This window comes from Poecilia mexicana, unplaced genomic scaffold, assembly GCF_051168715.1.
Source record: "Poecilia mexicana isolate PSO_F unplaced genomic scaffold, ASM5116871v1 scaffold_8, whole genome shotgun sequence".
Classification (NCBI taxonomy): Eukaryota; Metazoa; Chordata; class Actinopteri; order Cyprinodontiformes; family Poeciliidae; genus Poecilia; species Poecilia mexicana.
Window position 1 is genome coordinate 671,002 of NW_028263377.1, and position 12,699 is coordinate 683,700.

The following is a 12,699-nucleotide window of genomic DNA, read 5'->3' on the forward strand; positions in this document are numbered from 1 at the left end:
TTTTCACAAAAGTCCTAACTGGCAGCGTTGCCTGTTTTCCCTGTCTGAGCCTAATAACCAATATACTCTAAAGAGCAAGTTTCAATATATATATATATATATATATATATATATATATATATATATATATATATATATATATATATATATATATATATATATATATATATATAAAAATTCCCCTCTCACCCTCCGTGGGTGGTCTCTTTCATCCTCTGAGCTTGGGTCCTCTACCAGAGGCCTGGGAACTTGAGGTTTCTCCTCCAGTATCTTGGCTGTGCCTAGAACTGCACATTTCTGGACTGAGATGTCTGATGTTGTTCCTGGGATCTGTTTGAGCCACTGCTCCAGTTTGGGGGTGACTGCCCCGAGGGCCCCGATGACCACAGGCAGCACTGTGGTCTTCACCTTCCAGGCCTTCTCCAGTTCCTCTCTGAGGCCCTGGTATTTCTCCAGTTTCTCATGCTCCTTTTTCCTGATGTTGTGGTCACTTGGTATTGCTACATCCACCACAACGGCTTTCCTCTGTTCTTTATCCACCACCACAATGTCCGGTTGGTTCGCCATTACCATCTTGTCTGTCTGGATCTGGAAGTCCCACAGGATCTTAGCTCGGTCATTCTCCACCACCTTTGGGGGTGTCCCCCATTTTGACCTCGGGGCTTCCAGTCCATATTCTGCACAGATGTTCCTGTACACTATGCCCGCCACTTGGTTATGTCGTTCCATGTACGCTTTCCCTGCCAGCATCTTGCACCCTGCTGTTATGTGCTGGACTGTCTCAGAGGCCTCCTTGCACAACCTACACCTTGGGTCTTGTCTGGTGTGGTAGATCTGAGCCTCTATTGCTCTGGTGTTTAGGGCCTGTTCCTGGGCAGCCAGGATGAGGGCCTCTGTGCTGTCCTTGAGTCCAGCTTTCTCCAGCCATTGGTAGGATTTCCTGATATCAGCCACTTCAGTTATTTGTCGGTGGTACATCCCATGTAGGGGCTTGTCCTCCCATGATGGTTCCTCCAGGACCTCGTCCTCTGTTCCCCATTGTCTGAGACATTCGCTGAGCACATCGTCCGTTGAGGCTTTGTCCTTGATGTATTTATGGATCTTGGATGTTTCATCCTGGACAGTGGCTCTCACACTCACTAGTCCTCTGCCTCCTTCCTTACGGCTTGTGTACAGTCTCAGGGTGCTGGATTTGGGGTGGAACCCTCCATGCATGGTTAGTAGCTTCCGAGTCTTAACGTCCGTGGCCTTTATCTCTTCCATTGGCCAGCTAATTATTCCTGCAGGGTATCTGATTACTGGTAAGGCATAGCTGTTTATTGCACGGATCTTGTTCTTGCCATTGAGCTGGCTTCTCAGGACTTGCCTTATTCGTTGGAGGTATTTGGCTGTGGCTCCTTTCCTTGTGACCTCATCGAGGTTGCCATTTGCTTGTGGTATTCCCAGGTACTTGTAGCTGTGCTCTATGTCTGCTATTGTTCCCTCTGGGAGTGAGACCCCTTCTGTGCGGACGACCTTCCCTCTCTTTGTAACCATCTGGCCACACTTCTCTAGTCTGAATGACATCCCAATGTCAGTGCTGCAGATCCTGGTGGTGTGGATCAGTGAGTCGATGTCTCGCTCGCTCTTGGCGTACAGCTTGATGTCATCCATGTAGAGGAGGTGACTGATTGTGGCCCCATTCTTAAGTCGGTGATCCGTAGCCAGTCTTGTTGATGATTTGGCTGAGGGGGTTCAGGCCTATGCAGAACAGCAGTGGGGACAGAGCATCTCCTTGGTATATGCCACATATATATATATGTTGGTCCATATATATATATATATATATATATATATATATATATATATATATATATATATATATGACTTCATAATCCGTTTTGTTTGTATATTTATATTTGGATATTTAAAATGTCTTTCAGTTTCAGTGTTAAATGTTCTTTAGAAATTAATTAATTTGTTGCTCTTGTAGGTTTTTGGTCTTTGAGAGCATGTTTATACCATTATCATTATATTGGTTACCAATGGTCTCAAAAGGACACTCATCGTTTATAGCAATAATTTCTGAGTCAACTTGTTGTCCTTCAAGATTTGTTATTGTGACAGGCCGTCCTGTTACTAAATCTGTAACATGGCTATGTATGGAAACTTCAATCTCTAGTTGAAGTTTACGTATTGATTCTGCTGCAGTTTAAGTTTCATAGGAAAATATGTAGGTGATAAAATAGAACACAATTCCAACAGAGTTGGAAGATGTTGGTCCATGTTACTACTGAAAAAAAAATCAAATGCCTATTTACAGTGCTATCCTTTATTTAGGATTGTCTCCAACATTACACCAATTTTCAGCACTGAATTCCTATAACTGTGTTTCCATCATTGTATGTGAATGTGAATGACTGAATTTAGTGTGAATCAATCTGGGGTCCTATGGACTTGATAAAGTTGTATACATACAGGCCAATTACAGCATATCATTTTTATACACATTTTGAGGTATTGCATTAGAAAAGGCTCATGAAAATGGAAAAATTTGAAATAACTTCCTCAATTTCTCAAAAATGTTTTTACTCTTGAGGTGGTTTTTGGCTTTTAGTGCACTAAAAGGGAGATGGAAACATATTTACCAAGTAACTTCTAATGAATAAAACATTTATCTCACATGACTGATCACCTGATTCCACTGTTAGAATCATTAGAATTGCATTTCTTTCTCTACATCAGCATGTAACTTTGCCAATACTATGTTTCCTCCTCTGCAACCCCGATGTGTCCTTCTCCAGATCTCCTCGGGGATTTCAGTGGATCTGGACTCCATGCCGGCTGTTTTCAGCGCAATCAGCTGATCCCTGGTGTGAACAATGCGGCCAAGTTGTTGCGCTTGGCAGAGTATAAAAAGTATTTCAACAACGAATAAAAAGATAATGACTTTCTTAGTCAACATTCTTGGAGATACTCTTCTGGCAAAGTAAAATAATTAAAGTAGTAAAATAAAATAATCGAACAATTATTTAAAATATTTAAAAAGTAAAACAACGAGAGGAGTAACCGCAACAGGCTGCATATACGTTAGTGCATGCGCATTACACAGATAAGATACACATACAAGGCCTTCCAAAAATGTTTTTTTTACCTCTTCAGCTTTTCTATAATTCATAAACAAATTCAGGTTGAGAGATTGGCTTGGACTTTCTAATACATAACTATGCTTTGATCTAGAACTTTCTGGTCTGGACTTTCTTCTGGAAAGTGAGTCTTTCTTCTAGTCTTTTGGAGCTTATCAGCTCCTATCAACTTTGTACAGCTTCCCTGTCCATTCTGAAGAAAAATATTACAACAGCAACAAGCCCTCACCACCATGTTTCAAAATAGAGGTATTTTTTCAGGGCAATGTTCAGTTGTGTTTTTCCCCATAGCACAATGAAGTCTGAGGTTTTACTGTGCAAATGGAGTTGAGAAGACCAGTTATACTCATCTAACAAATGAAATCTGTTGTTTTCTAAGACACCATGAGAGCTCTAACACTGCAGATGTTATCCAGAATAGATGACCCACAGTTTATCAACCTACCCTTAAGTCACTATAGCAACACCACTCAAGAGTCCTCTTGTCTCTGCGTCTCAGCTTCTAATTTGACTAAAGTACACACAGCCATTATACTATTTTTACCCCCCTCTCTTACTTGCTTGCTCTGTTCTTCCTCTCTTCCCCTTAGCTGAGTGTTTTGCAGGACTGACGTCATGGAGCCTATTTTCTTTTAGCATTACAAAATGAACAAGACAGGAAAAGAGAGAGGGAAAATAAGGAATGAACACTGGTTTCCAGAAATACCTCCCAGCAGCAGCAGTAGTGTGAAACTGGGGCATCAAAGACAAACAGAAAAAAAGACATTCATACCTTTTCATTAACCTGAGGATATTTGAAAAGTGTTTTTTATGCAGGTCTTGGGCCAAATTAAGGGGAAAACATTACTCTGTCTTATTCTGGCTAAATTTGTGATCTTTTATTTTTAAAGGCATTTAATATATTCCTTGAAATGAATAAACAGCTGTTATTGCTTATTGTAGTTTGCTCCACAACAAACACAACTTCCCACTTGTAAGTAGAACAAACTCTACTTGGGTGTGAAATACAGAAAGCAGCCTGAATCAGAGAAGTAGCTAAGAAAAATCTGCAGAGAATTCAAATTCAAAAATACTTTATTAATCCCAAAGGGAAATTAAATAAGAATTTAGATTCTTCAAAGAGTTATTGAAGATCGTGATGACTGTTGTCAGGAAAGATTTCCTGCAGCAGTCTGTACTGCACTGAATCTGAACAAGCCTCTGACTGAAGATGCTCTGCCTTGCCAAGATAGTGTTGTGAAGAGGACGGTCAGGGTTGTCCTTAATTTTCCTAATCCTATGAAGAATCCTTCTTTGCATAATTATCTTCAGAGGTTCCACAGTCGTCCTGGAACAGAACCAGAACAGAACCATTCTTCTTTATCACGTTGTTGAGTCCTTTTAGGTCCCTGGTTCTGATGCTGCTGCCCCATCAGATGATGGCAGCAGAGATGACGCTCTCAACAACAGACTTATAGAAGATCTTTAGCATCTTGCTGGCAGAGAGTAGTCCAATCAGTTGCTTCAAAACAAGCCTGGAGGGCCTGGTCTGCTTTCTCTGACCACTTCCTAACAGCTGTCTTCCTAACAGGTAGCCTCTTCACCAGAGGTTTGTATTCAGAGCAGAGAAAAACTAAAGCATGGTTCTACTTCTCCAGAGGAGGTCTTGGTTTTAGAGACATATGCATCCTTGACATTAGCATAAAACAAATCCAAAATTTTGTTTTCCTGGGTGGAGCAGCTGACAAACTGGTGAAATGTTGGTAGTGTTGAAAAGAGTGAGACATGATTAAAATCACTATATATTGCCACAAATGCATTGGGGTTTATCTTAACAACAACATGCATTATCGACAACAGCTGAGGGTGGAATGTAAACAGCTGCCAAATAACACTGGTGAACTCTCTTGGTAAATAATATGGTCAGAAACTTGCTACCAAGAGTTCAATGTCTGGACTGCAGAGATGACACTTCACAGTAACATGTCACCATCTGTTGTTCACAAACACTGCTAATCCACCTCCCTTGCTTTTCCTGCTGCTCTTTAAATCTCTGTCTGCTCGTATAATCACGAAGCCTGGCAGAGAGATGTTGGAGTCGGGGATATAATCCTGCAGCCAACACATTATGCTTCATTCCTTATATTCTTACTGAGTTCTTGTCAGGGCTTGAAGTTCATCCATCTTGTTAGCTAACGATCTTATGTTGCCCATTACAATGGATGGAAGAGATGGATTGGATTTCCTCCTTCTTTCTCTCCTTTTTGCTCCTGCTCTCCATCCAGAACGCCTCCTTTTCAGCTCCTCTGGGATTTCTGACTTCAGTTGTGTTATTATTTCAGCTTTTCTAATGTTGATGAGCTGTTCTGTGTTGTAAACTACCCTGTTCCTATGGTTACGAATCATAACAAAATAGCAACAATACAAGAAATATTGCCAGAAGAATCGTCAACCACACAGAATCCAAAACAAGAAAGAATAGCTGTCCAAAAAAAGTATTTTCTTCAAAAAAAAAAAAAGCAAGAATGAATGAATGAAAAAAAGAAAAAATTTGAAAGAAAGCACAGAACTACTTCAACATGTCGCCACCCTCAGCGGCACAATTCTAGAATTGTGAGATCTGACAGAACTGCAGAGATCAGCAAGTCAGGTGGTAACATCTGCCAACACATTTGCTGGCCTTAGTGGGGAAGACGTCCCATTAAAGTTCGAAAGACATGTAAGAAGCCGCCTGGATGACCAGAACTGAGCTTTGTGGTCTAGATACGGTGGTGGCAGTATCGTGATGTGTGGATGCTTTCCAAGAACTTGGATGCTTGTCAGTGTTAATGGGGAGATGGATGGAGCTATACATGACAGTCATGGCTGCAAAAGACTTAAGGTTGGGACACAGATTCACTTTCTTGCAGAACAACAGACTCCCAAACTTTTCATGGCCTACAAGACACTCCTGTGAAGTCTTTCCTGCTGCAATGTACGTCACGGTGTTTTGCCGTGCCAAGTTCTATTATAAGGCCAGTAGATGAAGTGTGCTGAGATAAATTTTATATATAAACTGGAGCAAGCATTTTCTAAAGTACCTTAAGGGCAGTAACAGGGTGGATTACAAAGCCAAGGACATGGTCTGTGTGGATAAACGTTACAGTTCATGCATTCAACTTTGTGCACTTTGTGCATGCATGCACTTTATGTTGGCTAAATAAGTAGAAGATAGGGAACACACTTGACAGGTGGCTAGTCAGATTGGCAGAGGGATGATGTCAAAGAAGTTTTAAATTGGTAAAGGACAAGCCCATAAGCTCAGACCGACTTATTTCAGGTTATTTTCTCATGCATTCAGTTTTTTCAGCTCTTTGTCACAATAAATAGCAACATATAGCAGCTTCCACATGCTGGATACAGGAAGGAAAGATCAAGGAGCTTCTTAGGGCCTGTTTGCATGGAGCCACTGTTCAGCTAAGCTGAAATGTTTTTGTTGTGGTTAGGTTCTAACCCAGATATTAAGCTTTTCCATTATTCTGTTTGTCGCTATTGTGGGCGGGACGTAAGCAGCAGCAGCTGCTGCGATCAACTCTCTGCTGAACCTTCAGGTTCTAGTTCTGATGGACTAAAATAAACACAGATATTTCATTTTGTCCTTTAGAAATGTATTGCTGGACAAACATAATGATAAAGGCTGCACTGTAAAAAAAAAAAAAAAAACGGCCTCAATTTACGGTAAAAAACCGGCAGCTGTGGCTGCCAGAATTTTACCGTCTTTATACGGTAAAATTCTGGCAGCCAAAACTGCCTGTTTTTTACCGTATTTTGGAAATACGGTAAAATTCTGGCAGTGTGATCATTTCTGACTGAAAAGTCAGTAGTTTTAAACCTTTGTTTGTTGACTATAGGTGTGATCCTCTCTGCAACCAGACAAAATACACAAACAAAAACCACAAATAAAAACAAATATAACTGTTTTAGGCAATTTATGAAATAGATACTCACCATTTATCTGAGTCTCATGAAGCCCAATAGGTTGTCTTCAACCATTTATGCAAGTTACAATTCCTGCAAGCTAGCAGAAACAAAGCTGTAAATGTGAACACGTTTCATACAGCCAAACACATAGATACACCTGAGACAATTTATGCTATGTTAGTTTTTCTCAGTCACTTTTGGTGGATTTCTCAAGTCATTGTTGGCATTTACAAAACAGTAAACGCATTTCCCAAAACAATTTGTAGAAACAGCAAAAATAGCATTTGTTTGCTTGAAAAATCCTTAGTTCAGCTCTCAAAACTCTGTCAGTTAACATATCAGTGAACTTATGCTTTTTTGGAAGTTGAGAATTCAACACAGACACGTTTAACATATTTTGATCAACACGATAAAAGCAAATTACAACGGGGGGGAAATCAGAGAAGTGAACATAATCAGTTACATGATGTACAAAAGCAAAAGGAATGAGCAATTCATTTTTTGATGTGCAGAAGTGACACAGTAATTTGAAGATTGAACAGGTAGTTTTAAGAATTTCAATTCTGTTCTTAGAAATGCACTAAAACTGAGAAAAACTGTAAAATATTAATATTTAAATTCCCTTATCTTAAAACCCTTCAACTGTCATGGACCCAGTGACTTTAGTGCAAATATTTTGGGGGTGAGAGTCGAGAGGTCAAAGGAAAATATTAAATATTAGCTCTTGGCACATGGTTTTACACACCACACTTTTCAGATAATTTGTGGAAGAATGTTTGAAAACTCTGTGTTGGTTTACCTCATAGAATCCCATTATAATCCATGAAAGTCTGTATAATAGCAATGAAACTGCTCCTCAGTTAAGTGAAGCTAATTGAGAATAAGACATGGCCACGTTGCTAGTTTCTTGCCTCAACATGACTGCTATATAAAACTTCTCTTGTGTCATTTTAGCTCTGCTATATAGCAAATATTTTTGTGTTGGAGCTAAGCGTTAAGAAGTTATTTGTGTCCATACACACAGTCTGTGTACTGGTACATGAAATAATGAACAACTGCAATGAGAGCTGGTCAGAAGTCAGTTAGAAAACTTCTTCGATTGACTGAAACGGTTCGTCAGTTCCACCTCTTTGTCAGCCTGCATGTGAGTGTGTGTTTACCAGACTATAAATGTCTCCGCTTTGACGTCAGACGCTTGCTGCTGTGGAATGCTGCCCTCTTGCCAAGCAGACTGTTATACACACTCTCACAGAGCAGTCTCTCATGTGCACACACACATGCAAAGGCGGTGTGTGGTAGTAGAAGGGAGACACGTGCGTCACAGTGAAGAGCCAGGATATTTGTTTAGGTAATTTAGACGCAAGCAGCTGCACACATGTGTACATATAAAGAGAAAAACACATGCACATGGTCTTGTTTATCTACAGTTCTCAGTTTCAGAATGTTTTCTTTGAGCAGCAACATCTACTGTGCCAAGGAAATCGTTACAAAGCAGCGCCTGTAAGGATGAGCTTCTACCAGTTAGCTTGCATCTTATGTTATTATACCTTTTTCACACCTGGCTCTTACCATCCGTACATTCTCATATCTGTTTTATACCCCTAAATAAACCATGTTGCACCAAACGTGATCTATCTAGTTGAACACTTTATATTGCATTCCATTTCAATTGATTGTGGTTCTGATCCCCATGTGGGTCAGTCAACTCTGATGGAATAAAACAGAGGTTTGTTCACTCTGCAGGTGTTGATGGTTTTGACTTTTTGCTGAAATCTGATTTTATTGCATGGTTGTTCCTACTACTAAATGCATTAAAAATAAATTAAAAATCAGACCTCTGTGTGAACACTTTATGACCCTAAATTGACCTGCATGAACGTTGACAAGTATTAAATGATGCCACTATCTATGGTTGGATTTTAAAGTTGGTCAGAGCCAACAGCATTGTCACAAGAGACAATATATAAAAAAGAATAACAATTATCAACAATCTTTAGTTGTTGATATAGTCTGTATAGATAGCTATAGTTTTCCTATAGTTGTCTATACAGATGCTGCATTGACTATACAGTAGCCACACTCAGCACATGATCAGGACTCCTTTTGCATGAATCGCTGCATCATTATGGTGTGGCTTGGAGGTAATCAGCCTGAGTCTCTGCTGAGGTTCCTCTAGTAGCAGACTTCAGCTCATCTTGCTCTGTTGTCTTTCATCTTCATCTTGAGATTTTGGTCATTCCAGTTTGTTCATGTGTTATCTGCTGGTGGACCAACACTAACAGAGGACATGGATCCCAAAGTCGTCACTGATGGGAAGAATCTCACACTGGACTTAAAGCACAAAGTGTTGTGCTCCTGACACAGTGAAGTCAACAGATGTGGCTCATGTCCTGGATATGTCTGTGTGTGGAGGCAGAACATGTTCCTTGAGGCTCACTCCTCACTACCTGTGTAGTCTCTGGCTCAACTAGTCTGAATCCTCTTGGATAGAGCTAACCAGCTTTGCATTGCTTTTGATGTTACAGTTTAATTAGATTAGACGATATCTAGGATGCAGAACTGGGAGGATTTCAGCTGACTACTCAGAGCACCTTTCATAGGTCAAACTTCCCTGTGAGTAAGAGTCCTAATTGAATCCACCCCTGGCTAGTATGGAGGAAATCCTGACGTCTCAGTCTGTGGAATCCTGCTCCATTTTCCAAGAAGTGGCCTAATCCTACAGGCAACTGTACAAGCTGATCACAGCAGAAATGTTTCATGAAGCTTCATATTGTTGGTCAGAAGGGTAACACTTGACACTGACATGACACTGTCAAAAACATGACATAACATGTATCATGAACATAAAGAAGTCTTTATGAATGTTTATGACTGTGTTCATGAAGTGTCATTTTGTAAATTATGATATTTAATGCAAAGTTGGCATTTTGTATGGACTTTTAATGCAACTTTTAGAGCAACTTTGCATTAAAAGTGTCATTATTTACTGAATGACACTTTTTGACAACTGTCATAAACATTCATAAAGACTTCTTTATGTTCATAACAAATGTTATGTCATGTTTATGACATGTCAGTCTTATGCACACCCCTTCAAATAAAGTGTTACCGTCAGAAGTCTTTATGACCAGGTGATGAGTTCCTACAAATATCATCTGACAAGGCAAAAGGCCAACTACAAAAAGTTCAGTACCTGCTGAAGGAAATCAATATGAATCTGTGACATTGAAGACATTTTTATTTCTTCTATTTCTTGTAACTCAGAGTTCTGCAAACAAAGTTGTTGTTTTCTTCAGTCATTCAACATCCACTGTGATTATTCAGGTTTATTTCCAGCTCTTGTAATCATATTCCTCTGTGTCCTTCAACTGAACCGTGCCGAATATACATAGACCAATGCCAAGGTAACACTACAAGTCTGTACTATCTATTGCTGGCTTGTGGCTATTTTAGGGGGGTAGGACACTGTGTCCCCGATTTTCACTACCACCGAGTGTGTGAATGGAGTGGAAACTGATTGGATGCACTTTGTGTGTATGTCCCTAAGTGATGTAACATTCTGTGGTGTTCAGGACTAATCAATCATTTCGTCTTTCTTTTTTCTGCAGTCTTGGAGGTGAAGAGCAGCCTCCCATCAGGCATGCAGAGTCCAGTTGAAGCAACATGTGAGCAGAGAGGAGGTGGTGGTGAAGGGGTTGGTGAGTCTTCTTTACAAAAATAACAAATTTAGTCAAAGTAGTCAAGACTACATCCCAACAAATGTCAGCACATTATAAATATTAGCTGGTTCAAGATTATTTAAATCTAATACCTCATAGCATTGTGGATGACAGAGTGTAATTATTTATCAAATTGAAATGAAGCCAAGAAACTATACTTAAAAATTATTTCACCCTGCTTGCATCAGGTCACCTTGTCTCAGTTAGCATGGTTAATGTTACAGTTCAAAACTCATTAATTATAAAATGAATGGTTGTTTGAAAGTATTGCCTGGAGAAAGCTTCTTCCTTTTAAATAAACTAGGGGGCATGATTTAAGTTTCCAAAGTTGCAAATACCAACACATACTTGAATACATGGTTTCAGATCTTTTTACTACTAAAAATCTGAAAAGTATGATGTGCATTGGTATTCAGCCCTCCATGAGTCAAAGCTGTTTGAATAATCAAAGCTACATGTTTTTCCATATAAATCTCTACCAGCTTTGCACATCTACAGTATAAACATACATCTTTGCCCATTCTTCATTGCTAAGTGGCTCACCCTTGGTCAGATTGGATGGAAAGCATCTGAACATCAATTTTCAAGGCTTGTCACATATTCAAACGTCTAGCGCTAGACGTTAGACTTTGCACAGTCACAATCTAGGGCTAGATTGTGGATCAAAACTAGATTAAGCCAGTATTAATGTACAGGCTTTGATCAAAATCATTCTGTCGTAAGTCTGACAGTCCTAGTGGACGGTAAACTTCCACCTGAGCTGAAAGTCTTCTGAAGCCTCTAGTGGGTTTTCTTCCAGGATTGTCCTCTCTTTATCACCATCCATTTTCCCAACAACTCTTTCTAGCTTCACTAGCAGTGTTTCCATTAACCATAGAATTGCATAAATTGAAATTATGAAATAAATGCACTTAATGAAAACATGCCAATTTAAAAAAAACTCAAGAGAAAGTTGTTGCACTGGTATGATGTGACTTTCCAACTGTATCGAAATAGAAATATGTCACAAAGGTCCAATGGAAACACTTTTTGGCATCACACTTGATGAACAGCCGGATGTTACTACTGGCAAAACCCATGGCAAAGATGACAGTAAGTGGTCTTCTTTGTGGTTTGTTGTTTGTTTGTTTTTTTCGGACAGTGTCCAGCTGGCTCCACCAGAGCCCTCACATTCACACAGTTCAAAAGTTGTGTATTCTTCCAATGTGTTGAATCCATAGCTCTTATGCAAAATCACTAATTACAATTTCTCCAAAACGCTGCATGCGTAGCCGCTCCCAAGTACAAGAGGCTTGTCGCTCCAACGCCTGAACAAAACACAGACGTCTCCTCTGATGGCTGATAGATGATGAGCACTAGCACCATGACTGAATTATCAATAATGTAACTCTTTACATCCATCGCTACCATGATTTTGACTTAACATATGAGCAAGCTTATTCATGCGTGATTTTATTGGAAACATCACAATTCCAAGTTAGTTCTTTCAATATTAGCAGAATAGAGACAAATGTTTGCACACATCTGTAATGGAAATGCAGCTAATGTCACTGCTAGTAAAAATCACCCCAAATTATGATGCTTCCACTACAGTGTTCTACTTTTTGGGTGGTGTTTCCAGTGTGGAATAATGTTAGTTTTCATCCAAATATTGTTTAGCATGTAACCTGATAAGTTGAATTTTTTCCCCTTAAATGGCTTTGGCAGACATCCAAACGTTTTTTTCAGTCTTGTGTGAAAATAAGTTGACTGGTGCTGTTGACTCAGTCTGAGTGAGCTTGAGGTGTTTGGCTAACAGGAAACCAGACATATGCATACGGCATCTGTAATTGCAGTGAACAATGGTTTTACAGAAGCTTGACATCAAGGGCCTTTTTCTGTTTTTTATGTGTAAAAATCTTGAAACTATTTATGTT

The 12,699-nt window shown here is 39.6% G+C and overlaps 1 protein-coding gene across 11 annotated transcripts in view; it reads left to right on the forward strand.

The window, feature by feature from the left end:
* hdac5 (histone deacetylase 5) overlaps window positions 1-12,699 on the forward strand; it is a 97,002-nt gene that overhangs the window by 33,578 nt on the left and 50,725 nt on the right. For all 11 annotated transcript variants that reach the window (XM_088007981.1, XM_088007989.1, XM_088007988.1 and 8 more), the window contains one exon: window positions 10,673-10,762. In XM_088007981.1, coding sequence (XP_087864107.1) covers window positions 10,673-10,762 — 90 coding nt within the window. The remainder of the gene's footprint in view (window positions 1-10,672; window positions 10,763-12,699) is intronic.